At 44.7% G+C, this 26,917-nt stretch overlaps 1 protein-coding gene across 1 annotated transcript in view; it reads right to left on the reverse strand.

Annotated features, from left to right (window-relative positions):
• The window catches only part of ctnnd2a (catenin (cadherin-associated protein), delta 2a), a 157,779-nt gene that overhangs the window by 41,732 nt on the left and 89,130 nt on the right, over positions 1-26,917 (reverse strand). Inside the window, exons 13-19 of the mRNA XM_019893721.1 lie at positions 20,589-20,721; positions 16,122-16,335; positions 11,094-11,280; positions 6,808-6,925; positions 5,000-5,182; positions 2,196-2,369; positions 539-689 (exon numbers count right to left, since the gene is read on the reverse strand). Coding sequence (XP_019749280.1) covers positions 539-689; positions 2,196-2,369; positions 5,000-5,182; positions 6,808-6,925; positions 11,094-11,280; positions 16,122-16,335; positions 20,589-20,721 — 1,160 coding nt within the window. The remainder of the gene's footprint in view (positions 1-538; positions 690-2,195; positions 2,370-4,999; positions 5,183-6,807; positions 6,926-11,093; positions 11,281-16,121; positions 16,336-20,588; positions 20,722-26,917) is intronic.

Here is a 26,917-nt window from a genome sequence, read left to right on the forward strand (position 1 = left end):
TGAAGCCCAAACTAACGAGCAAAGAAATGAAAGAAAAACTTCTGTACATCTGTGTGAAGTGCAAGGCATCTGCTACGATGCGCCAGCTCGATAAATGTTGCATGGGAATGTGGCACTTTGACAGTGGCATTACTCTGTGTTCTTCCACCACATCGAGAGAGCCCGCAGAGACTCCCGAAATCCTTCCCTGCAAGTGAGGGAAGCACGGTTGCTATAGAAACCACTGAGCCTACCCAAAAGCTGCAATAATTAGACATAACGGAGGCAGAGACACACATGGACACTCCCCTGCAAAAGTCTTGGAACCGACAGGCCAATTTATTTTTCGCTGTCATTCTCCAAATCACTTTGGTTTCATCTTTCTTTAAAGCGGCAGACAAACATTTTTTTTTAATTGAGAGGTGCTGATTTTCATCCCTCCGTACCACCCGCACACCACAGAATCTCCCAAGCCAAAGCCGCAAAGCAGTTTTTGTTCGACGATTCACCAGATTCTCTTTTGACCGGCATGGAAGAAAATTCAATGATCCACACTCACCGATTAACTCCTTGTTCCGGACGTCCAGCGCCATGTTCCTCAGAGCGGTGGCCACGGCGCACACAACTTTGTCGTTATCGATCCGCAGTAACTCCACCAGGATGGGGAGTCCTTTCTCCTTACGGACAGCGGCCCGGATATACACAGACCACTGCGGAGCAAGAGGAAAGGTCCAGGGGGATCATCTTTTTCAGCAAACTCTTTAATGGATCATGAGAATGTTCATCAGGGAAACGCAAACGGGCACCATCCAAACGGAGCTTTTCCAGCCTTTTTGCCCCCTTTTTTTTTTTCTTCTTTTTTCATCCTCAGTATGAGCACAAATGATTTCTGAATATAAGTGAGTCGGTGTAGCAAAACAGCCGTGAGAGTCAGACGGAGCCCCACGCTCGAGAGGGAAATGGGAGATTCAGGGTCCGAATGAGAGGCTGAAGTCATACAACCGACTCACAGTTGATCTATCTTAAAAGGGAGAATTATTTGAACTGGAGAGAAGTCTTCAGGGCTTGGAGACCACTCTATTCTCCCTCAGCAACTATCAGGGTACACTTAGATGTGTTTCTCCGCCCAAGACCACTCAAGGACTGCGAGCTTGTGTGTCATCCGCAGATAAATGGAAATAGGTAAAAGATAATCTGCCTTTTCAAATCACTCGAACTTCAAGCCGTTATTGTCTATTGCAGTCAGCAATCGGGGGAAAGAAGGCTTTCATCATTTCAGGAGAATAATCGAGTGAGGAAAAATGAGGGCGAAGAGCGGAGAGCATGCCATCCTCTTGCCTTATCTGGGAAACGGGATGCGTTTTCCCTACAGCTTCTACTTTCCCACTCTTCTCTATCGAGAAACTCACCAGACCAAACACACGTGGACAGATGCAGAGAAATTCCCGTTGTCCGCAGTGCGTCCTAGAATGCAAGTGCGAGTTTCAACCAAGAAAAACAAATGTAATCTCACGGGAAGCTGTCAACCGCATCCACGTTCCCGCAATGCCCATTTGCGACCAACCAAACGTGCCAGTTGAGTTGTGTCATTTCAAGGTGACACGCTCTCAATGTCGGTCTCGTTCCAAAAAAAACAAGCAAACCAAAAAAAATTGTATTCAACATCTCCAGTTTTGCCCAAGGCTAACGCCGCCTTTACTGATAGCATCCCTTTGGACTATATGAGACATTCCTTATGCTCAACAAGCTGCTTCCATCAGTTGAACTCTGGCTGGACTCCTTTTGGCTCAGATTTGAAGGCCTTACTTTCAAATGATTCCATTCCTGCAGTAACAAGCAAACCAAAAAAAAGTGTATTCAACATCTCCAGTTTTGCTCGAGGCTAACGCCGCCTTTACTGATAGCATCCCTTTGGACTATATGAGACATTCCTTATTCTCAACAAGCTGCTTCCATCAGTTGAACTCTGGCTGGACTCCTTTTGGCTCAGATTTGAAGGCCTTACTTTCAAATGATTCCATTCCTGCAGTACAAATTATAGGCTTCATTTCAAATTTCATTTCGTCTGCTTTTAATTAATTGGAGTCTGGGAATTCATGAAAAAAGAATGCCAAGATATTAGCCAATCGGACTATTCAACCAAGCATCCGCTCTCTTGTCAAAGAGTGCACGTCAATGAAGAGTTTGGGGAACAATTTGGACGTATCCTCCTTTACCTTCCAGCTGCCAGCAGCCAGGTTCTGCAGGGCTCCGGCCGCTCCCTCGAGGGTGTCGGGATTGGAGCATTCGGACAGCAGGGTGAGGTAGGGCTTGACAATGGTGGGGTGCCAGAGCATTTGAACTCCTTTGGGGGGATCCACCGTGTCTGGAAAGGGGCCAACACCGTCCCACTGGAAAAGAGGACAAGAAAAAAAGGAAAAACACATGAACACATGAACTATTTCCATTTATGAAGTATTAAATAAGATGCGGCCTGACACTTTGATTTCTTTTTTTTTTTATTTATTGAAACTGATGAAATGGAAAGAGTGAGCAAGGGCAAAGGATGAAATAAAATCGCTGCTTTCACAGAGTAACTGCATTTTTATTTGGGAGAAATAAACCCAAAGCATTTTAACCGCCACCTCTTCTCCACATCTCGATCCTTTTTGTTCACTCACTTGGCCTGTCACTTTTTCTTCCTCCACCCTCTCTCTCTCTTTTTTTCCTACCATTCACTGAGATTGTGTCCCTTCTTTTCTCCCAGGATGATTCTTTCACTCTTTCTTTCTTTCTCGATGTGTCGCTGTTTTTCTGTCGCACATGCCGCGCATTATCCCGATAAACTCTTCTTTCCCCGTATTCTTTTTCTATTTCCAGACTTCTCCCTCTTCTTTGAGTTTTCCTCCCCATCGCCCTGCTCGTTCCGCTCAACTGCTCCCCCATACCCACTTCACGGTAAACTAGGCAAGTGTGTGCTTTGCACTAGGTCTGTGTGAGAGGGTCTGTGCATGCCATATTTACATCAATTGTCTGACGGCAAAACCAAACCCTTGATGCATATTGGAGACTGAACACAACAACCTATTACCGACATTTGTTGGCGGGAGTGAATGTGAACAGATGATGTTTATGTCGAATGCTCAAAAGGTACATTATAGTGGCGTTCCAAGGGGAAAAGCAAAGCTCTCACGCCTATTGTGGTTGATTCAAGAGATGACAGCAAGCCATAAAAAAAAAATCTATTGAATTTGCATGACTGCTACACAAACAGGACAGAGCAAAATGTTTTATTTTGAACCGAGGAGAACACTTATGAAGTTCCTAATTTTGGAGAAGTACCTCAACAATTCATGGTGCCTCGTGGGGTTGAGGTCAAGGCTCTCAAGTTCTTCCAAACCGAGAGTGAAAGGATTTGTGCAGGGTGGGAAAGAAAATGTTTGGCCATTTGTAACCTTACAAGAGCCACTGCAAAATATCTTTGCAAGAACAACAAGACCTCAGCGGGAACTAAGGTCTCGTCCAACTGCTTAATCGAATCAATGAATGAAGACGTTTGTCCTTATTGCGTGTATTTGATTAAAATGAACCACTTCTTCCTGCCACTGGTGGCAAGAAATTGTGTGGATGTGTGCATGCGCGTTTACTCGTATGCAGCAGTCAATTAGGAGTGTTTAGCTTTAGTTCAGACTCCCACGCTGCTCTTTGGCCTTGCTGTCAGAGACTCTAATAAATGATTAAGTGGACTTCATTACCACCTAAGTGACACCGCCTACCCTTATCTCTTGCTGGCGATCTGTTGCTCATTATTATTCCATTTTCTCCGCTCCTATCTGTTAGATATTGCATGTCGAGTCGGACTATTTTTGGGATACAGCTTGTATTGGGTGTCCGACTGTGTAGCAAAAGTTTTGGACAGTAAGTGAAAGAAAACCGGCTGCTTTGGGTGTCATTTGCTTCTCCCGAAAGAATACGGAGGTTGAAGACAACATAACCGGCTCGTTTGGAAGCGAAACGGGCGTGAGCTCACCCACTTTGCATCGCAACGTCGATGCAGCAGGCATGCGCGACATCAAGCCGGTGAGTGGCAGGTCAAGATGGAATGGCTCTATGACTTTTTCAGGTCACGTATTTCCCACTTCAGAACAGGTACGTGTGGTTCTGACTTTTTAACCCACCGGGCTTAAGCAAATCTCAGTTTATTAACTTGAAAAGGAAGGAACCGAAGAGACAGAAGGGAGGAGGTCCATGCAATTAAGCTTTTGACAAGATCTGGCTTGAAAAAAAAAAAAAACCTCGCTCATAATATAAAGCGTCATAAATGAATGAAAAGTTGCCTGTGATGCAACTCATTCTAAAGGAGGCAACTGCATTGAAACAAGAGTTTGCGGCACACTTGGCGATCCGAGATTTCCACCCCTCCTCTGCATTATTCAGCGCACACATCCGCAGTCTGGATGACTGACACCGTGTTCTTGCTACAACATGAAAGCCGGCTTCTACTTTTTGGGCCCGCGTGTGTCGGAACACAGCGTTTGGCCACAAATGAATATAAATAAATGAAAGGAGAACTCGCAGCGCTGGGCTGCACCGTCATCACATCTGAACCCGAATGAGATCCGAAGCGGGTTCCCTGCAAATGAGGACTGGTGTTACTGCTTTATTGCATCAAATCTGTGCACTCAAATAGCTTTCTTTCAATATACGCCCAAGGGCAAGTTACTGCACAGGGGCGTAGTTGCTGAGGAGGAGCCGGGGAACCACCCCACCCACTTACAAATAGCTCCATGTGTGAGATTATTCCTATTCATTCAGGACCATCTAATTCATATCCAGTAATGTGAATGTTAATTTGAAGATATGAGATGGTAGCAGCGTATGTCCTCAAAATTCTCTGGAACGCGATTCATGTTCCGCAGTGTACAAAAAATAAAATAAAAATGAACATGACCACATTTTTGTCATGAATAATTCTAAAATAAGACAAGTCACCACTTGTGTGTGTGTGTGTGTGTGTGTGTGTGTGTGTGTGTGTTTTTACCTGGTCAGCACCCTTCTTTTTCTTCTTCTTCTTGCCCCAACAGCCGGAGCTCTCTCCATCACGACCGCCGGAGTCACAGAGGAGGCCATCGAGCTCCTCCAAGCCTCCCTGCTGGCCGTGGGACGTCTCGGCTGCCAAGCGGTAAGACAGGTTCCTCAGGATGCAAACGCAGTTCTCCACAGTCTGAGTTGGGGAATGAGAAAGATGAGGGACCAGATTTAAGCGATGTGCACTCGATGCACTTCAGTGAAACGTCACGCTTGAGAACACGGCTCCAAGTGGAAGTGGAGGCCTGCAAATAAAAGCCTTTTTTTTTTTTTCCCCCGACGACAAGCGGTACTTTTATCCGCCTTCCACCCGTAGGCAGACTTGATGGAGGGAATGAGAGGACTGAGGCAATCCATGGGGGATGTGAATGTGCGTTTTATTAGTTGTGACTCTTAAACAGAATTAGAGAAATCTCAGGTAAACGAGGCCAATAGAATTTCAAACACACCGTTAAACAGGTGAATGTGAGCTCACGCCGATGCGTAAATGTGAGCTTTCGTGCGTGCGGCCATGTTTAGTACGGCTCTGAAAGCGGGGTGTCATCAAGTCGACGGAGCGGAAATTAACAAAGACAAATCCTCCATCTTTTCGCCGAGAGAGCGCCACTTTACACAAGAACAGCCAGGGAGCGTAATTGAACACCCTCGGGAGACGCGACAAACAAAACAACGTCGCACTCCGGCGAGCCGCAGTCACATGAAATCCACTTCCTGCATCCAAACATCAACAGGTTACATATTATTTCCAATTCACACTGACATTTCTATCTTCCGTTCCATGTTTCTTCATTCAGCGGCACAGCCGAGTGAATAAACACGTTTGATCTTGCCGATGATATGTGTTTTGGTTTTTTTTCTTTTATAAAGGGAGTCAAGTTCAAGCATAAATAAACAGACTGACAAATGCTTTTATCTTAACGTCAAAGGCGGCATTCTCCGGTAAGCCTTGGTCTGAGGTTCCTTTTGAGTTTGTAGAAATATTTTCATCACCTTAAAGGCACTATGCCGTCATTTCAAATGACATCCAACCATCTGTACACATATCAAACACATATCTTTTTGACATGATTTCATTTTTTTTAACAAAGAAATCAAAGTCATGGCTTTGTGGGTTTGCACATGGAGAAATTCCCCTTTTACGAAACCAATTATTGGAAGCATTTTAGACCACAACGCAAGATCTGGCCTAAAAAAAGGAAAAAAAAAAAAAAAAAAAAAAAAGAAGGTGGCCGGTCAAACCGCTAAAGCAAAGGAGCCGGCAGTTATTTTGCTCAGAACCGCCTGCGAGTTCACCCGCCAATCAGTCTTTGTTAGCGAGGCAACGGCTTCTCTCCTCCGGTGGCTGCAGTCAGATGGTGGAGAGGAGCGGGCGGATAAACAGTGATTAAGGGAGGCCATTTAGAGAGCCTGGCAGACAGCGAGACCTTGAGAAGCCAGCCAGCCGGACCAGCCACAACATTGTTTATGCGATATCGACTGGCAAACACATACTTTGACACGAGCGCACGTACGCCGCAGGCTTGGTCCGACCGCAGCGTCACATACAGGGAAATGTTCACTGGATGAACTCTCTATGGCTACTAAGAGTAAAATATGACCCCTTCAGCCTCCCCCCCCTCGCCATTTTTGGGAATGATTTGGTCGCAGAGTTACTAAACGGTGACTACAACAGCATAGCATAGCAATCAATACACGCACAAGTGCCCCGTCGTAACAGCAAAGGGTGATATCATAGCAAGGTGATTGGATGCAAGCACACACCTTGCTGTCAATCTCACTGCTTCCCAGAGAAGTCTGGATGACGTAGAGCAGGGCATCCGTCAGACCGTCACACTCCCGCATCCTCCGTCTCGCCTCCTCACCCGCGGAGCTGACGTTCCTGGAAGAATCACAAGCCGATCAAGTGGTCAGAGTGCCTTTTGCCAAACGCAAGTCCATAATGCCGCTAAACAGGGAGCTTGTGAGGGGGGCAGGCTCACACGAGGGACGGTGAGGTCAACAGCTCGGGAGGGAAGCTTGGAACTTTCCCCCAAGCTATAGAATTTGCTATCTTGAAATGCTAATAATAAAATGCAATAATAACCCACCCACAAAATAATAAACGCCCCCAAAAAAGTGTGTGTGTGTGTGTGTGTATTGAAAACGAATCGCGGGTCCATTCAGAATGCGGGCAGCCATTTAGTGCATAGCGATTGCTCTTTCCCTCTTTTCTCTCTGTCTTCATTACATCATCATCTGTGCTCACCGCTTAATTACCGCGATAATGAAATTCCACCATGATGGGTTTGCGGAGAGCGGAAACCCAATAAGGGAAACATCAAAAGAACTATGAAACTAATTAGTCAATTGCTCCAAGAGTTTGGCGTTATAGGTGAACAGATATGACAGACACCAGAAATGTATTGATGGCATGCAGCGGAGTCCATTCATCATGCTGGCATTCGAGAGAGATCACAGCTCTTTGACTAGTCGATGAAATGAGGGCAATCCTTTATTGTTGGGACGAGAATGAGGTGAGAGAAAGACACAAGAACTCAATTAAAACTCGACGTCTAATGCTTGTGGCTTTCCAAGAGAAGGTCAAGCCGTTTTCACCGGCTCTGAATGCTAATGGGCAAACAAGCTCACTTTGCATAACTGGCTTCAAAGTGACAATTCTTTGCAGCGAAAGACTGACAACGTCTCATTCAGAGGAATAAAGACGCTTGCTTTACTTTTGAAATGTTGAAAGGCCCCATTGGAACATTTGCTTTGCTAGCTCGTCCGGTATTGTTCCATAGCCAAGTCATTTCATCAGAGTCTGAAAGATGGTTGTTTGTTTGGAGTTTTTTTGCCTGCTTTCTTGATTTCAGCTACACAAGAATTTTGCATGCAGTCTCATTGAATGAAATGAATAAAAGCACTTGTATTTCGTCACATTACGGCAGCGGTTACGCGATTGTCGCAACAAAGCAATTTTAATTCACTGGAAAATATTGACTTTCACGACACCTCACATTGTTTGAGGCAAAATATGCCCCATTTTTACTACCGCTATGAAACAAAGTCCTAATTTCACATCGACGCTCTGACAAACAGGGTGAAAAGAGACTCTTTTTTTTTTTTTCTTTCCTCCCTGGTAAAACATCTTCTCTGGCTTGGCAAACGAGACACCTTGTGATGTGCTCGAGGATGAGGAGGCGCAAAGATGGTGAGATGTCACCGTAACCGCTCGGCTCATCGTTCGTTTCAAGGGATGGACGCTCCATTTGGAATGCGCCACCCAAAGCAGCAGGTCATGGGAGGACGGTGTGCCGAATTCAGACGGATAATTCGAAGCGGAATGCGCCAGTGAGAGAGGAAATGAGAACACCAATATGCCACCCGTCAGTGACGCGTGTGTGTGTGCGTGTGTGGTGTTCGTGTGCCCGTGATAAAGTAGCAGCGAATTTCTTGGACTTTAACTGGTAATCTCCACTCTTTAAGTATTCCATTATTGACTTGCACCTCGTCCCCCTATCTGATGTCACTCCTCATTAATTCCGTCGAACTCGTTAGCTTGCATCATTAAATAATTGCCCAGTGAGAAGAACGACAGAACATGATGAAGCATCCCATTCACAATTCAAACAGCCGTTATTTTGGCTCTGTCACGCTGATGAATCGCACGCCGCTCGTTGGACGATGCATCATGTCGTTTTTCCAAAATATGTCAGTCTGAGCACACCTGCCATGTCAGAGACAACCTTTGATCAATGCATTCGGGGGAAAGTAGGGCATCGCCGAGTCAAGTGCCGAAAAAGATGGGACATTATTTGGGGAAGAATAAAGGGATTGAGGTGAAATCGGAGCGTTTGGGGTCGCCTTGACTAACGTGCAGTGTCCTCAACTCAACATTTGAACATGGGTGGCTTTGTTTCAAACGGGGAGGGCTTTTCACCAACGACTGCAAACGCGGGATTCCATTCGACGGCGGTTCTTGGTTTGAATTCAAGGACCAGTTAAGAACTATCCCATCGTTGAAGTGCTTTTAAAGGTGGATTTGAGAGTTACTTCACTTACCACCGTGGCAATGGAAAAGAATCAAACACTCCAATTGTGTGTCTCAAGAGGCGTGAGCCGCTAAATGTGCTTTGAGGACAACCCAACGAGGGTCGGAATTCACTGTCCTCCAGTCGGCGGACAAATCTCTCGGAGGACAAATCGAGTACTTATTTTCTCTGGAAATGATCATTTCGTTTCAATGACCTTTTCCAGCATGATTCCTCATGCGGGCATCCCAACGTGTACGGGAAACACATGGACACAAGTGAAGGGTTGGCAGATGGCTTTCTAATGTCGCTCAAAGAGCAAATGACCACCGAGTGACATCAGAGCAGCTGGCGTGAGGTGGCTCGACGCACTCGTCCAACGGGAGTGGGTGTGTGCGTGTGCTGTGTGTGTGTGTGTGTGTGTGTGTGTGTGTGTGTGTGTGTGTGTGTGTGTGTGTGTGTGTGTACAGTAGAGGCTCATCACCAGTTGTCTCTCTCACGCACGCACGCATGCACGCACGTGCGCACACACACACACACACACACACACACACACACACACACACACACACACACACACACAATCTAAATCCCCCAAAAATCATACCAATAAAATGACAAGTTTGCTGCAATGACACCCAGTCTCGAATCATCCGGCCACGAATTCTACGCTTGCGTGCGAGTGGGTGTCGTCGTGGGAGCAAACAGGAGACGGTGAAGAGTGTGCGTCTGTGTTGGTGTGCGTGTGTCCCGATTACCTCGGGAACAGAACCGCAGACAGAATAAATGTATACAGTGGAGAAAGCCAAGTTTTTTTTTTTCCTCCGTCTCTGCGCCTTGGCTGTGAACCAGCACCCTGCGGGAAGCTAAACAGAATTCAATTGAGGCTATTGAAAGGCATTCACGGGTAAGCCTTTGTCCAAGCGTAGGGAAGCGTGCGCGTGTACGTGCATATGTGAATTTGGGTGCCGATTGATGACATTGATTACCTCTGGGCTGATTAGGTGCCGCACACACGTAAACCAAATTCAAATGGGGGGTTTTGTTGCTTTGTTCTTTTTTTTAAGCAAATATTACGTTTTACATTTTATACATCCCAAATCAAATGGCTCCACATTGTGAAATGTTCCCTTAAAAGCTAGATTCAGCAGCTTCCTCGATGCTGTCACTTCTTGATGTCAAGCTTCAACAAGCTGGAAGCATTTTTTTGTTGTTGTTTTTTTGATCAGCCTCATGCACCAAAAAGAAAGTCCTCAAGTGACAACAACTTGACTAAGTATGAAAGTTGTTGCTATGGTTACCATTTGGAGCCAAGAATCAAAGGCGTATGAGTTTAAACTGTGCATAAGAAAATAGTTAGCATTCATGAATATATGCATGGTGCACAATAAAATGCCTGCAACAATGAAATGAATATACACATTGTGCAATGCACGTGATGTGAATTTGAATTTCACAAATTCATAAAATCCCCTACATTTTTCCAACATTTAAAAAAAACATGGGCAGAATGGCAGTAAAGAGAGAAAGTACTGCAGGGAGCTAGCATGCTTTACCTTTCAAAAATCTCCCTATTGAATGTAGCGCTTGTTTTGGTTCGTTTTCAGGAATATGCACAAAGTACTGCAAGCCAAATGGACCGCTGCGTTGCATAGGCTAGAACTCAACTGTCGAAGCTTTTCCGTCATCAATTTCAGAATTTTTGCATCGAGACCATTTTTTGTGTTCAGAATAAAGTTACTGTAGAATCTCCACTTGGTTCGCCAGCAAACACGGGGAAACACACATCACCCTGGGCTGGTCGGCAGCATTCTAATTTTGTCGCAAATGCTTCGAAAGGTGCCGACTACACAGGGCAGCCTTGCTTCAACCAACAGGCTAAAAACAAAACAAAACAATCCACACGTATAATTAATCAACTCATTGATTTTTAGTCTTTTTATCTTCCCTAAAAGAAAGACTCTGCGCACCTCGATCCACTTGTAACAATTAGCATGTCTCCACGAGAGTTTCCCGCAGTGTGCACGGTGCTTTTACCTGAGGCAACCGGTCGCATTGCGCAGCACCTGGGAAGTATGAAGCTGGAGCTTGCGGTCGTCATGGTGATTGGGGGAGGAGTCCCAGTTGGAGTGGGGGATGATGACGCTGTTGGTCAGCACAGCCAGCGCATCCTGGATGATTGGCATCTTGAGAGCGTCACATGACGACAGGTTCCACAGGACGCCTGGGAATAAAATGAATGAATTTGTGAGCATGATTCCATTCCGCCGAATTGGTTGATTTTTATCTGGAAAGATTTGCTTTGCAAAAATTCCTTGTGGTTCCTGGGGAAACGCAGTCTCTCCCGCTGACTTCCTCAGCTCTCTGTCTGCTAGCATGACATTTAGAGGCGCATATTTGATGGAATTTTAAGCAGACGGTGACGTGAACCTCTCCGAGGTGTCCAGGGCAAAACATTTGGTTGTATTTTGTAAGGTTAAAAGTTGGATCTTGTTGCTCACACTGATGTGACAAACAAAGACAGCCTGAAAATTTGAACACTGCCTGTGACTGAGGAGAGGCCACAAGAGACCGGAGAAGGATTTTACTGCTGGCATTTCGGGAAAAAACATATTTCGCTTTCTCCTCTTCATACCCGAGGAGCAGTCCTTAAAACGGACTCAATATTTGTGATGAAGTGACAAGTAATTTTGTGCCTTGGCTACATTGCACGCAAGCTGCTATCAACAGTCCGTGCATGCTCACACATTGTCTACCTGCTGAGACGACAACAAGCAATGAACACGAGACATTTCTCTTTGTGGAACGGCATACGAATGAGTCCGATCAGCATTTGCAGAGTTGAAAATATTAACAAGCGCATGTACTGCTGACAAAGTTGGTGACAATAAACTAATATGGGGGAGGACAGTCAGACAAGCTGAGTAATAATTTAGTCAGGCAGGAACAGACTGAGACAAAAGATGACACATGCTTTGTCGTATTGCCATGGTGAGCTTTGTCCTTTTACAAAAAAAAAAAGGAAAAGAAGCTAGAAATTAAAGTCACCATGTCTCATGCTTCTGGAGTCATAGAATTCACACATCATGACACCGACACATCAACTATTTATCAACGTGTGTGAATAAAGAAAAAAAGAAATGATTTTAAAAAGGGTAATGCCTAGATTTGTGTCAGTACGATAGTACAGTAAACATGCTTTATGAAATTAAACAACATTCCTGGCGAAAAATGATCTTTTGATTGCTCCCTACATTGGAAGAAATGATGTGTCGAATTTACTCCATTTTATTTCGTCAAGTTGTTGCACGAACGAAAATCATCTGGACCCAAATACATTTTTGAACACGTTTACTTTAAAAATGCATCCAAACCCAGATGATTGCTTTGTTTTTGTGTGGGACCGTTTTATATTGGTAAAAGAGATAAAAAGTCAAAGCACACATTCATCTGTGCAAAAGCAAAATGTGTGAAAGTAGGCCAGAGAGAAACAAAGAGGATAATTGCTTGCGTGCGCCTTTTTGACGGTCTGGGAAACAAGGACAAAGAGGGTGATAAGGTGATGACCAGTGCTGCTACTTGGCACCAATCAGGGGCTTGGACCTTTCTGTGCATGCGTTTCCATGGCAACATTTGCCATCACTGAGTGCTCACCAACCTCTTTTTTGCACTCCTCAAGCCTCTCTCTCTTTCGTCACCAATGCTCTCATATCACAAGGACTTGCGCAAGCAATTCAACCCCCCGCCCCAAAAACAAAACAAAACAAAAAAAAACATCAGCACATTAAAAATGTGTTTTCGCAGGCCTTTGCTGCTTTCTTTTTTTTTTTTTTTTAAATCATGCAAACCCATTTAATCTCAATGGTCAAATACAATTGCTCAGCACTGTACATGCCTGTCTTGGACTGCATTGTTTATGGATTTGTTCTTCTTTTTTTGGTGGGGTTTTTTTTTGGGGGGGGGTTGTATTGTTTTACAAGTATTGATTTTTTTTTCCCATTTTCAGACATGTTTAAAGTTTACTAGCAACGATAATGCCACCTGTTGCTTTGGCATGCACATGACAGCCAGAGAAAAAAAAGTGCTTTTTTTTTTTGTTTTGTTTGTTTGTTTTTTTTAAACCATGAAACTTTGAAAACACAAACACAGAGCCTTAAAGCTCTGTGTTTGTGGACAACACAGGTCAACCATCTGGAGGAACTCAAGCCTGTGTTTCTTAAGAGGCTACGAATGTTGGCTCATGATTGCAATCAGCTTGCAGCCATAGATTGTGTTCTTCGTAAAGTGCCCGCAGACAGAAACTAGAGTAAAGGCTGCAGCGTTTTCTGGGACAAGGACATTGCGTCTGCCACTGTGTCATGTTGGCCAAATTCAGGTCTGACACACACTATCGCACACACATCTGCCTGCTCAAGAAACATGGATCTGTCACGCTTCACTAAACCTACAGGGCCCTTTGGAGTATTGCAGTCAGGTGACCAACAGACAATGACATCATTTGAGAGCTTTTTCTGTGTGCCAGCCAGAAAATGTGCGTGTACGCTTGTGCGTGTGTGTGTGTGTGTGTGTGTGTGTGTGTGTGTGTGTGCGTGTGTGTTCTCCTTTATCTCATCCACTCTAATCCGTGTCTCTCTCTCTCTCTCTCTCTCTCTCTCTCTCTCTCTCTCTCTCTCTCTCTCTCTGGGCTCCAACTGGGTCCCTCCAGACACATGACAGACAGTTTCCAAGGAGCCTGGTGGTGTGGGGGGGAAATGTGGGGATGATTGCATGAATTCATGAATAAATGAGAGTATGACTTGTCAGGGGGGAGCCAAGCCTGTTAGGAGTCAAGTGGAAATGTTTTATGAAACAGCCCTCAACTACACAGCTTGGTGCGAATGAGTTAACAGCAGAGTCATAGACGAGAAACTATCCGGCACAGGTGGCAAAATATCCAAAACGAGAAATCAAAAATAGACGCCTTGACTTCCTGATTTTATATTGGCCAGATTTTACATTGGCCGGTTTTTACATGGCGCCCCCCCCCACCCCATTTCTATTTAAAAAAAAAAAAAAAATTCTAAAGTTCATTGTCTGTACTTTTGAAATGGTTTACTGATTGCAAAACGTCCGACTCTGCAACATATTGTTCCAAATCATTCATTATGAAATTGGTCGGCCAGCATCAGAGAACAAATTGGGTCCAGCATTGGATGTTTAGTCGTGAAAGACAATGGAAGTTGATCCATCTTCACGACTAACATGTTAACAAAGAAAAGATGGAGAAAAACTGCCGAATGTCACCTGTGCCCCTCTCAGCTAGGCAGAGCATTCCATGAGCCGCAGCCCAGCCTGATGTCACAGTCCGGCACCTCAAGGTGAGCCCACAAGCACGGATAGCATCTCCTCTCCTATTGACACTCGGAGCCTCAGTATCGACCGGACTTTGATTGGCAGGCCCGGAAGCCTCAACTTCCTCCTATCTGACTCGCACGGAGGGCCAGGAAGCCAATAAAGCTCGTCTAAATGTAAACTTCAGAAAGGACAAAGCAATACAGTAAAAGGTTTCCTGTCTCATTTCCGAGACTACAAAGCACCTTTCATCAAGTAGGACACAATTCGATAAGACTGTCAAGACGTGGATGGTAAGGAGAAATCTCATTGCTTCGTACTCAAGCATAACTACATCTGGCTACGGAAAAATAAGGAGTCGCGCCGTTTGAGTGGCCGTTTGAGTGGCCGCCGTTGGCCCTGATGCATTCCCGATGGACTGATTAACTTTGAACACTGATTAGTAATGAAGGTCAACATTTGTACGGGGAAATCAGTTGTAAAACTGAATTTTTTTTTTTTTTTGCTTTGATTTCAGTGTTGACTTTGTTTTTCTCTTATAGTTAAGGCCTGGACTAACAAAAGTTAACGGCGATTGGTTTTGAAGTCCTTTCAATCATATTTAAGACCGTGAGAGAGAGAGAGAGAGAGAGAGAGAGAGAGAGAGAGAGAGAGAGAGAGAGAGAGAGAGAGAGAGAGAGAGAGAGAGAGAGAGAGCGAGCCCGCCCACGGAAAATACTGCCCAGTGCAACTACCAATGCTGTTTACAGACTGTGGACATATGCACTGTAGATATTGTACATGTAGCATGCAGCATGAGAGAGAGAGAGAGAGAGAGAGAGAGAGAGAGAGAGAGAGAGAGAGAGCGTCGTCACACTGTAGTTTGTTGCATTAACTTGTCCCAAGGCTGCGGAGCCATTGTCATGCTGACAAACAATTGCAGCAACATACGGATATGACACTGATCGTTGAATGTGAATTATATAAGTGAGACAGCAGGGTGCCACGCTTCAGTGCGTAGAACATCGAATAAGATGATGAAATGTGAGTGGGACGCAGTTTGCAAAGTAATCATTTTGCATTGAGCATTTTACTCATTTTAGGTTGGGCTACAGAACAGGACAGACAAATAAAAAAATGAGGAAACTTGAATTTGAATACAACTCAAGCACTAGCCAAGTAACAAGACGAAAACGCAGGGGAAAAAAAAAAAGTTGTGAGAGTCAGGATGTTTCGAGACAATATCGGCCGCCTTTCATGAAACGTCCTTATTCGAGTTTTGCCGCAGTGCTCCTTCACATTTGAAAAGAAATTCTTGAAAATCAATCAAGTGGAATGTTCAACAGCCTTGGTTTGAATGAGTAGTTGCAGTTGATTAAAGAGAGACTGAAAAAGTTATGAATGACGTCAATGGCGCCGCTAAAATACTGCCAGTGTTGATGTCAAGGACACAAAACACGCTGCAACTGTTTGAGAGCGCGTCGAGCGGTTATGTTCGACATCGCCAGTTAAATCCAAAGGAGGCAACATTTACGCAGGCATACTTTGCATCTATGCCCCAGATTTCTGTGCGTGCGTGCGTGCGTGCGTGCACGGTCTATTCAGAGCTTACACCTCCACATATCAGACGTGTTTCACTTTTTCCAAACCGTTTCGTGTCATGCAAACACATTTTTGTTAACCACGTTAACAGGTCTTCTATGGCTACCGAGTAACGGCGGCGGCAAGATAAGTGCGTTGCAAAAGACATCGTACCTGTGACCAACTCTCTGATTTCAACGTCTCCTGTTTTCCTCAAAAGGCGGACGAGCGCTGGGATCCCTCCGCAGTTCTTCAGGGCCACTTTATTCTCGTCATTGGCCTTGCCATAAACCAGGTTCCTCAGAGCTCCGCAGGCACTGCGGTGAACCTCGCTCATCCTGTGGTCCAGCAGGTCGACCAGCAGCTGGATGCCGCCTTGTCTGCGGATCTAACAACACACGGACAGAAAAGTGATCACTGCGTCGGTTTCGCGGTCAAACTGTTGTCAAGGCGTTGTCCAGACAATAACAAACAGTTTTAGTTTTTTTTTAGTCACCATAAAATTTTGTGTTGGGATGATGTCATGTTGTTTTGAGACTCCAGTCTGGTTGATACTGATGCAAAAGCCCCGGTAAGCGCACCTGCGACCCCAAAATGAGGATGAGCAGTATAGAAAAGGGCCAAACGCGTCATACCTTCGAGCGATCCAACAGACCACCAACGATATGGAAAACCTGATGGAAAACGCTTCCCTCTCCACCTTGGACATCAACTATCTACCTGAAGTGCTTTGGTTTATAGAATGACAGAGACGGAGAAGTGACTTTGGCCAGGGCTTTCGGGAGAAAACAACAACTTCTAACATTGCATTGATTACATTGAAGTGAAAAGATATTCAAAAGGGACGGAGGTAAAGAAGAAAGAGGAATGCACAAGCGTGCGTTGAAGGGCAAGGAGAGGACGGGGGTGTTTGATGACACAGCAGGAGTCTATTGAGTAAAATGACTTTGCTTATCTATTCAATTAAAAGGGATTAAGGGTTGCCGTGAATGGCAAACTAACCTTGCTCTATTGACTACAGTGTTTCCTTGCTGTCCCCGCTCACGCCCGACAATCTTTAGCTCCGTTCCTTTCCCTCCCTTTGTGCAAATCCGTCTCCCTCGTATGGCTTGTTTCATCTCATATTCTATGAAAAAGGCATCATGACATTGCTTCGCTTAGAGATACCCACGCGGCGGTCCGTTACCCCCCCCCCCTTATGCCATGCAAAGAAGATGAGAAGCGGGGATTGATTGGTCTTTGTTATGCAGCAGCCACAACTATCGGTAACCCATAGCGACAGCATTACTGTGGTAACAGTTAGCGGCGGCGACAGGCGAGATCGCGGGACTCGGGGGTGCTGCAGGCGTTCAAAGGAAAATAAATAAATGAAAAAAAAAAAATCCCAGCAAGATACGCGGGATACACGGGTGACACTTGTTCGCCGTGATGGTTAACGTGAAGCCAAACAAGAGTGTTAGTGGGCATGAGTCACCACATATGGAATGTCAGGACACATCAGCGGCACACTTACTCTTTAGTGGCTTGATTGCGAGTGAAGACATGTCACACACCTTCAAAGCCATCACACTTGCAGGCAAGCAGACCCTCATGCAAGTTTACTTTGGGCGGGTGGGGGGGGGGGGGGTGTCTCCCAGTTTGCCTCGATTTTAGAACCTTTCAACCTTTGCCTAATTGAGTTTGTGGCCTCAAGCAGTGATTTCCCAATGGGGACCTTCCAAAGTAGGCCACCATTTACCATCTAATATTTGCACGGAGGCAGAGAGCACAATGAAGGCTTCACAGCAAGTGAAAATCGACGGTGACAAATTGCTCATTTTGTCAAATACCAAAACAGCAGCACCGATCCTCACAGATCTGGCCACTCATCCACCCCCGCCCGCCCTCCATCCAGTACAACTGCTGGTTAGGAGCGTCCTTTTTTTTTTTTTCCAAGAATCTTTGTCCGCTCCAGATAACAGACAACAATATTCTTTTATGTCTCTCAGTTTTTCACGCTCATTCTCTTTCTCCGTCGTTTTGGAGGATTTCATTTCAGTCACAAATCACATTGTGTCTCCAATTAGCCGTTGCCTGCGTCGTGGCATGCCATCTTTAGATCGGTGCTGTCAAAAATAAGCAACATGATCTACGCTTGTAATGACTGCAAAGTGAGACCATAAAACAGACGCCAGCAGGCTGTTTCAATCTTCAACGCCAACCTGACAACCCCGACAATTTTAGGAGCCCAGAATTCCAAATGCTATTCCGTAATTTCGTGGCACCGAAACAAAGGTTGTCCAGGTGTCATTCTGTTTTTCCCATCACAAAGAGATCCCGGATGAGCAGGTTTGACGCTCGGTTTTAATAGACGCTGTCATCGATAAATTCACCGTGTCTGTTGTTGCGGTTGAAGTTTGCAGTTGGGAAACGATTAGCGTGCCTGACCGACATAACCTCCATTCCTTCGTTATGTGTAGGTATTCTTTAGTTGATATATCCAACAACGTTTGGATTGTGCTGATCCACCAGCCTTCAAACGCACAACACAGACAGGTGACAAGTCGTCGTCATTTCTGATGGGCCAAACTTCATCATCATATCTCAATTTAAATGTAAACCAATTCACGGGTGAGTGCGCGGGGTCAGAAATGCAAAACGGATCTGCTCCTGACGAACTGAAAATTTGACGGCCGTTTGAATTCGTGTGGAAAATTCGACCTTTCATCTCGTCATCATAAAGCTGAACTTCCCTTTTGCGAACAAGATCCGATGTTGTTTCGCTATTAATGTCACAAGTGAAACGTTTCATGCGTGACTATGCAAGTGTACCTAATGTTTTGGCCGATGGCTGTTTTATTGGTTAATTTGTCATCTTGGTCGTCGTAAAGACAGGGGGCCACATAAAGCATAGCAGCCTAAGGACCAGATAAGGAAAAAATAAAGAGTATTACTGTATCATCACAGAGATATGTCATGAAAATTCCCACTTCTCTCTACTTGAAGGAGGTCCAGCACCAAAAACAAAAAAAAAGGTCACCCAGTGAGGTTAAGCTATTAATAATAATCCAGTTGGTCTGTAATGGTGTTATTTTGAATTTATGAAACACAAGCAGCTGGCAGCGGGAGGAATTAAAGTCTCATTTTCTTTTTTTCTTTTTTTTGTTTCAGTGCGTAATAGAAGTGCTTTTCTTAACTACCTCTTTCCTGCCTGTGATTTTTTTTTTCCTCCCTCTGGAACAAAAGAAAGGCAGCTACTATTCTTCAAGAGAGCCTTGAAGAGCTTCCTAAACACACAAACAAGTGCACTAAAACAAAACATGAAATTTTAATAAGCAAGGTATTTATGACACAAGTCGGTCCTGTAACATAATTCAACAGAGTAATGTTCAGTTGGCTGACAATGGAGACGTATCGTAAATAACAGTGGGGATACTGTTGCTGCAGTCGCACGTTAATTGTGTTGACAAGCTTTCAAGAATTCCCCAATGTCATCAAATGAGCGCGATCCACAGAAGCTCCGAACTTCGTGATGCTTATAAGAACACAATCTAATGAATAAATATGTGAAGATTTCATTCCGGGGGATTCGTGTTGCTAGTGACATGCTCCACAATGTGCACGTTTAAAAAAAAAAAAAAAAAAAAAGGGCAGGCTGGTTCTTGGCTGATGAATGATGAAGTGCTCTTGCCGCACTTTGGACCTTGAATGAAACACTCAAAGTGGTGAAAGAAACTCCCTGCACTTGAATGGGGAGGTTTTTTATTTGCCTCACCGTTGAATGTCTCCGCCGAGAAACGTTAATTGCATCCATTATAAAAGACATTCGAGTGAAAGTTTTTTTGGTTTGCCGAGTGGCGATGCGTTTGTGTGCAACTCTTGACTGCATTTTCCGATTTTACCGGCGCGGGCGGGTGGATAAGTCGCCTTGTGAGAATTACAGGTATCGTCTTGAAGCTTAACTGTCTACGTGAGCTGCTAGTTAGCAGGTTCATCATGCACGCGTGTGGGAATGGCTTCTATCACAAGGCGTACTTTTTTCAGAAAGAAATTTTCAACTAGATCAACGTTGCCACTGCAAGCGGAATGTGAGAATATGACTGATAATGGCCTTAATTCATTTGGATTCATCTCTTATTTTGTTCCTATTAATGATTCATGTACCTATGCTCATGATTAACACATTTTTGATTGGATTTATTCTCTATATTGCACTAAGGTAGATGTCTACTACATTCAAAATGAATCAGCACCATCATCATCATCATCATCATGGCTTAGCGGTAGAATTTTGACACAGTTCTTCTAATGAGTCTCAACAGATTGTGCACTTCATTCAGTCACGTGTGATTGTGTACGCCGACACTTTGTTTTTAGAGAGCCGCTCAAGTCTTCGATTAAGTATCCCATTGAGGGCTTCCATCCGGAATTGTGTTTGCGAAATGAGTGAGGACTGAGTAAATTCAATAGCAATGGTAAGATTAAACAAATCAATAGAAAGGAGAACTCGAAGGAAGGTTACGGGGTAAGCTTTATAATTCCGAACAGGTTCATTTATGTGCCCATTACTTGAAATGGGACACGGGGAAATGCAAAACTACGCAGAGGAACTTAATCCCCTCATTTGCGAGGAAGCGCTTTATCGGCTATGCCGACACTAACCTCAGCTTTGATCTTGTTGTCTCCAAAGCAGAGGTGTTGAAGGTATGCGGCAGCATTGGACTGCACAGATGGGAACTGATGTTGCAGCATCTGGATCACCTCTGGCAGCTCGGGATCCCTCCAGCCAAACTCCCTGCGCGGACAGGACAGATGGAGACATTTTGACTCCTTGGGAGACCAAACAAACGTCTTGCTGCTATTACCTTGGGGAAGACAAATAAAATCCCACACTCTCTTGCCATCACACCAAACGCAACCGAATTTACTTTGCTAAATCGAGTCAGACTGGATGAAACTAGTGCACTCACCAATGAGTCTCACGGCTTAGAAACGATGCCGACTGCGCACGCATATTCAAAACGTGATCATTTTCACACATCGCAGGCAACTGAGATGACATCAAAACAATTTTGGGAATACAAATGGTAAAAACACAATTCTTGCTCCATTTGGCCAGATCGCATCCATCCATTATCTGACACGCACTTACGTGCACTGCCGCCTGATGAAGATTGTTGGCAAATTGGCCTGGTGTGACAAGAGAGAGACTGAGATCGTGTCCGGGACTGTGAAACTCGCTGTGTTCGGCATTGTTTTGATGGCGGAGGTGTTTGCGGTTAATTCAAGTTTTTCAAAAATCCATCGGCGTGACCTCTTTGTTATAATGTGCAGACGTGCAGCTATTAATATGGGCCGTCTTTCATCAATTTCCACCCCTGTGAGCAAGAGTAAATGAAGTAAAACAACACCCAGGAAAGGGGCTCCCTCATCGTAGCGTCCCCTGCTGACAATTCCTCTGGAATGGTCCCCCGAATGAGAAAATGAGGAGTGTTTGAGAAAGTGTGGGTGAGTATATCTCCACAACCACCCATGTTATTTTCTTTAATAACCACCCTTTAAGTAACTGGCTTTCAGGAAACTCCCGACTCCCGCCGCGATCCCACAAAACGCCTTTGTTGAAATTTTGCAACCTGCATCGATTTTGCTCGATGGGGATTGATTTTGCTGTTACCGCCTTCACGCTGGCCCTCGTGTGCCAAAATAGCCTCTGCTATAATCCCCACCTGGTTTATTTTCCTCCGTTGCCCGTACATGAAAATAGGGTAAATACAAAGAAATTGAGCTGCCCGAGCAGCCGGAAATGGCCCCGGCCACCATGCTGCGGTCTCTGCTGGATCAAGAGCATGCGGTGTGAGAAGCATCGTTGCAAAGCACGGCGCTCACGAGGAGTAAACATGGCTCTCCAAGATAAAGTGAGCTCTTGCCCGGACGGGTCTTTATCTGCCAAATGATAAGTGTTCATTCAGCTGGAAAGCATGGCTGATGGAGGGAGGTGGAGGAGCGATAGGAAGACCGCGCTCGAGGAGGCGGAGGAGGAGGAGGAGAGGGGGGTGGGGGGGGGCATTCCCAGGGCATTTAGGAGGAGGTACCCTCAAACAACACTAAATCACATGGGCAGATAACATCAGGGGACTTTGTTTATGTGTCTGTACAAGTGGCAAGATTTGATTAAGGCTGGAGACGTGGACGCACGTGGCTTGACTTGTTTCTTTCCAAAGTGTGTGTGTGTGTGTCTGTCCCTATAAGTGTATATTTATTTCTCTCTTTAGCTTTGTTTAAACCTGTAAACCTGGCTGTGTGTGTATGTGTGTGTGTGTGTGTGTGTGGTGTGTGTGTGTGTGTGTGTGTGTGTGTGTGTGTGTGTGTGTGTGTGTGTGTGTGTGTGTGTGTGTGTGTGTGTGTGTGTGTGTGAGACCCATCCCTTCCAACCTCACAGCTCTGTCAGTGTACGTAATAGAAAGCAGTGAGATCTGCTAAGATAAGATAAGCATCGTGGCTCCCCATTAATTAAAAAGCCCTGGTAGGGAGAGCAAGACACACACGGAGAGGAAAGCAGAGCAAAGAGCTGAGGGAGGATGGACATTGAGGGGAAAACCCTACAGAGGAGTACTGGAGAGGGGAAGATAAAAATACATTTCTTTTCAAAAGAAGGAAAGGATAAAGAGGTAAACAGCCCTCAGACACCGGTCAACACTGGCGCTAATGAGCGGGACAAACCTGTTAAACATACTGCTGGGCGACGAGCCAGTGACGTGAAACAGCGGGATGCAAACACAGAAACGCAAAAGGGTTGTGCCAGGCACAAGTTCACACAAAATATGTATTATTAAGCTTGTTCTTGCCAGAATTCTACGAGCTTTGGTGCCTCTAAATATGGTAGATATATTTTTAAATGGCCTGTAAAGCTTTATTATTTGACACATGCTTTTTTTTTTTTTTTGTCAGGCGGCACCGTGCAGGGTGTGGTTAGCACGTCTGCCCCCAAGTCATTACGCTCCGATTCGAAACTCGGCTTGGGTTTTTCGTGTAAAAATTGCATGTCCCTCAGTGTTTTTGTGGGGTTTTCATATTCCATTGCCAGTAAATATGCATCCCTGTAATTTATTACGTCCTTCTTGCCCTCGCGGTTACATTCGCATCCATTTTTCGAGCCCACAACACATTTGAAAAGACAGCGCCCGACAGGAAGTGTGTCTCGCCGGCCTTAATCTGATTGGACAAGGCCTGTCATTTATGTTAACTGATTGGCAAACAGGGCAGCACCGTGCATACCAAAGCAGATGCTAATTAGGACCTGAACATCCATTTTGAGGGCACTGAAATGGACAGAGGAATAAAGATAGCCAGATTGGGGTGTTAAGAGATTAAAAAATATTGGAAGGAGGAAAGTGAGAGAAAGTGCCGCACACAGTTTAGGTAATTTATAGCCTTAGGTGATGAAGTGTCTGCATGTTACTCTGGAGAAGCTAAATACCAGTTTGACTATGACAAATAATTTTTTTTTTAATACTCTAGTAAACTATTCTGGCCATCAAACATCAACTTACGGTACTCTAATCAGACTCCATATATGAATTTCTCATTTGCACCAAAATCAGGGTGGTTGAAGCTGAGTGGGGTGTGTCTGACGTTGCGGCGTGAAATCAAAAAAAATAATAATAATAACTTGGGGATTGTGTGCCTTATAACCGCCAGGAAATGTACAATTTGTATATTTCTTGAGTGTGTGTGTGTGTGTGTGTGTGTGTGTGTGTGTGTGTGTGTGTGTGTGTGTTTGTGTGTGTGTGTCTTGACTTGGCATGAGCTGATCTAATGCAATGCTTAAGCGAGTTTCAAGAGAGAGAAAATTGACTCGCAATTCATATCGGCAGACAGAACCACAACTTGCTTTCTAGTGTCAGCATCGTGTTTGGATGAGGCTATATCGACAAGCCTTCAGCGGAAAAAAAAATAGTGATATAAAATATTGATTCTTTGGGCTTTTATCTCGTGTATTATCGTTTGACTTAAGGGCTATCAAATAGAGCCAATCTCCGAAAGGGCTGACAAAAGATCATAATATTTTCTAAGGATACAGTTTCAGACTTTCAAAAGGTCCTGTCGCCTTTTTCTACCACGCTTGTGCTCGTGCAAGCTGCAGGCCAGTGCCCAGGCAAGCACCAGTTCTTTCGTTTTCCACCACGGAAAGTGGCTCTAGTTCTCGTTCTGGTGCTTGAAACTGGCCCCAATTATTTGTTGGGCAAGACTCTGGCACCAACGACGTTGGGGGGGCCGGAGGGCGGGGTTATCATGACGATCGCAGATTTCGAGGAATGACTCCCTGGGGACACGGAAGTTTTGAGCGCTGGACTCCGGCACAATCGTGTCCCACCAGAAGAGCGATGGCAGATGTGCCCAGATAGCATACGATCTCCGACTCGCGGCCAGCCCGGTAATCATCTACGACCTTTAAGAAAGATAGACGCGTTTGCTGATTGGATGACTCCTAGATACTACATACAAGTATTATCGATGCTAAGCTAAGTTGCCTAGCAGAACAATTACTGAAAGGATACAAATGAATAAAATACTTTTTAGCATTTTCAAACACGACTAATAATTTTATAGATATGAACACCTTCAAGCAGTATAAAATCTCACTGAATACTGCACGATTGACAGCCCAACAACTGATACTGGGAAAAGCATCTGTTGCTCTATGCTGGCCCAAATGTCCCTGACACTTCCAACTTCTATCTTTGTTTTTCTGTGACTTGGATGGCTGACATGCTGTGCACCAATCCTATGTGATACAGAGTCGGAACCCTTTAGATACCGCTCCTCCTATCTCCAAAACCTAAACTGCCATCCCTTCACATTTGAACGCATAGCCAGTATAAGAAAACTGCTCTTGGGGTAGAAATAGAAGGAAAATGGTGAGAAAGAGAGAAGAAAAGAATGAGATCAAGGAATGTGATGAAGAGAGGAGAAGTACATATTACTTCTTTTATCATCCTCATCACATCAGGACTAGTATGCCAGATGCGACTTTCGCTTTCATTCTATCCATACAATTGTCTGCACACAGCAGCAGCCCACCCGACCCCCCAGATAAAACCCCACAGTGCCCATCTTAGTCTGCCCCGCCCCCACCTCCCAGATAAAACCCCACAGTGCCCATCTTAGTCTGCTCCTTGTTCTATATTAGATGGGTTGGGAAAAAAGACCAAGACAGGGAAGAAAAAAAATTAATAGACTTTCTCCAGGCTCTTCCAGTCTGGCGTGGATGGCTAGGGAGTGTGAATGAAAGTTAATCAAAGAGTCTGAGTGACAAGAATTTGAGGTGTGCGGAATGAAACTGGCTTACACATCATGATGCTATGGATGCTGTGGGGAAAAAAAAAGTGAAACATGAAATGTATGACAGCAAACATACCCGTGAAAGAAAATGCACACATCAATTCATCTCTAAATTATGAATAGTTCCAAATACCAATCAGTGTTCGAATAAAACATTCAGGCTTGAAGATGATCACACAAAATTTGAGTCCTAATCGACTTTTTGTTTTTTTGGTCATGAACTCACATGTACATACATTACACAAACTCATTCATACAAAAAGAGGAAAAAGTCCACACATATTTACAAGGCGATTATCCCATACACAATTTGCTGAGCACAAATTTTCAGCCCAGAGTCGCAATTCCCCTTTGATGCAGTGCAATTACTGAATGTTTACGCAGCAAAGCAGTGAAACACACATTAGACTGTGAGGTGACCTCGAGAATTATGCACCGCCCAGAGAACAATGTGATGATGATCATTAAAAGCGGCAATCTCTGGGACTTGAAACGCTACACTAGCCGATTAGAAGGTGACCCAAGGTTTGTGCGGATGCGGGTGTAGCCAGGAATGCGTCTCACAAGTCATTCAACACAACAAAAATGGAGCTAACTGTTAGGTTGATTGTTTTGACTTATCGTACATTGCAAGCAGAATCAATTCATCATTAATAATATGCAAATGTATGATAACTAAAAACAATCAACCTAACACGAACAGTCCGCCGAGCTTCTTCTACTTGGTCAAGCGCTACTCTTTCTTCTTCCTTGTACATTCCAGCATGCATCACTGACTGCCACTTGGCATCATGCTGCCCCACACAGGTCAGTCAAAGTACTACAACAGAAATTTTTTGGTTCAGGGGATGAGACTCGTAATATTGTTGGTGTACATATCGTTATGTGTGCAATGTGATGTGCTGGTCACATCACTATAAGAACTGATCATGCATGTTGATTTCCACCCCCCGCCCCCCTCATGCTTTAAAAATGCTCGAGCTAGTGATTCAAGCATACGAGATGTTCTGAGATTGAGGGAAGACACTAACTGCGGCCGTGATCAAACACAGTGAGCAAAATACCCGATCAAAATCCTCATCTCGTACACTTAACCAATCAAAGTGAGAGAGGAAGATTAAGATGATGGAGGAATAAGAGCTGGCTGAGAAATTAGCGGTGCATTGTCTTTTGATTTGAAAGCCCAGATGCAATCACCTCAACAAGTAGCGCGCTGCAGCCTCTGAATGAAAAGCAGGAGAGACGAGCTCGTTCCGTGCTGATAATGCTAATGAGAAGGTTAACGTGCGCGTGTGCACGTGAGTAATGGACAAATTGCAGCTTTATGTCACGGGTCTCTTGAAGGTTGAGCTCACTGCGACCCTCCTCATCCACATGCTGCATGCAACGACAAATGAGCCACAGATAGGCTGACATGCTAAGGTCAAAACTGGATTCCATCTCTCTGAATATGTATGCACATGTTTGTGTGTGTCTCATCTGCAGGGATGTGTTATGAAATACAGCAAAAGTTTTTATGATGCAATATTGTATCGAGAAATATTTTTCAAGATTGGATTATTCTATTTAACATAATATCTTCACGTGCTTCATATCGAGCAGGGCGTCCAGCATTAGTAATAATAGAAAAGGCAGTCGGCGCGATGCAG

The sequence above is a fragment of the Hippocampus comes genome, unplaced genomic scaffold, assembly GCF_001891065.2.
Source record: "Hippocampus comes isolate QL1 unplaced genomic scaffold, H_comes_QL1_v1.1 scaffold514, whole genome shotgun sequence".
Taxonomy (NCBI): domain Eukaryota; kingdom Metazoa; phylum Chordata; class Actinopteri; order Syngnathiformes; family Syngnathidae; genus Hippocampus; species Hippocampus comes.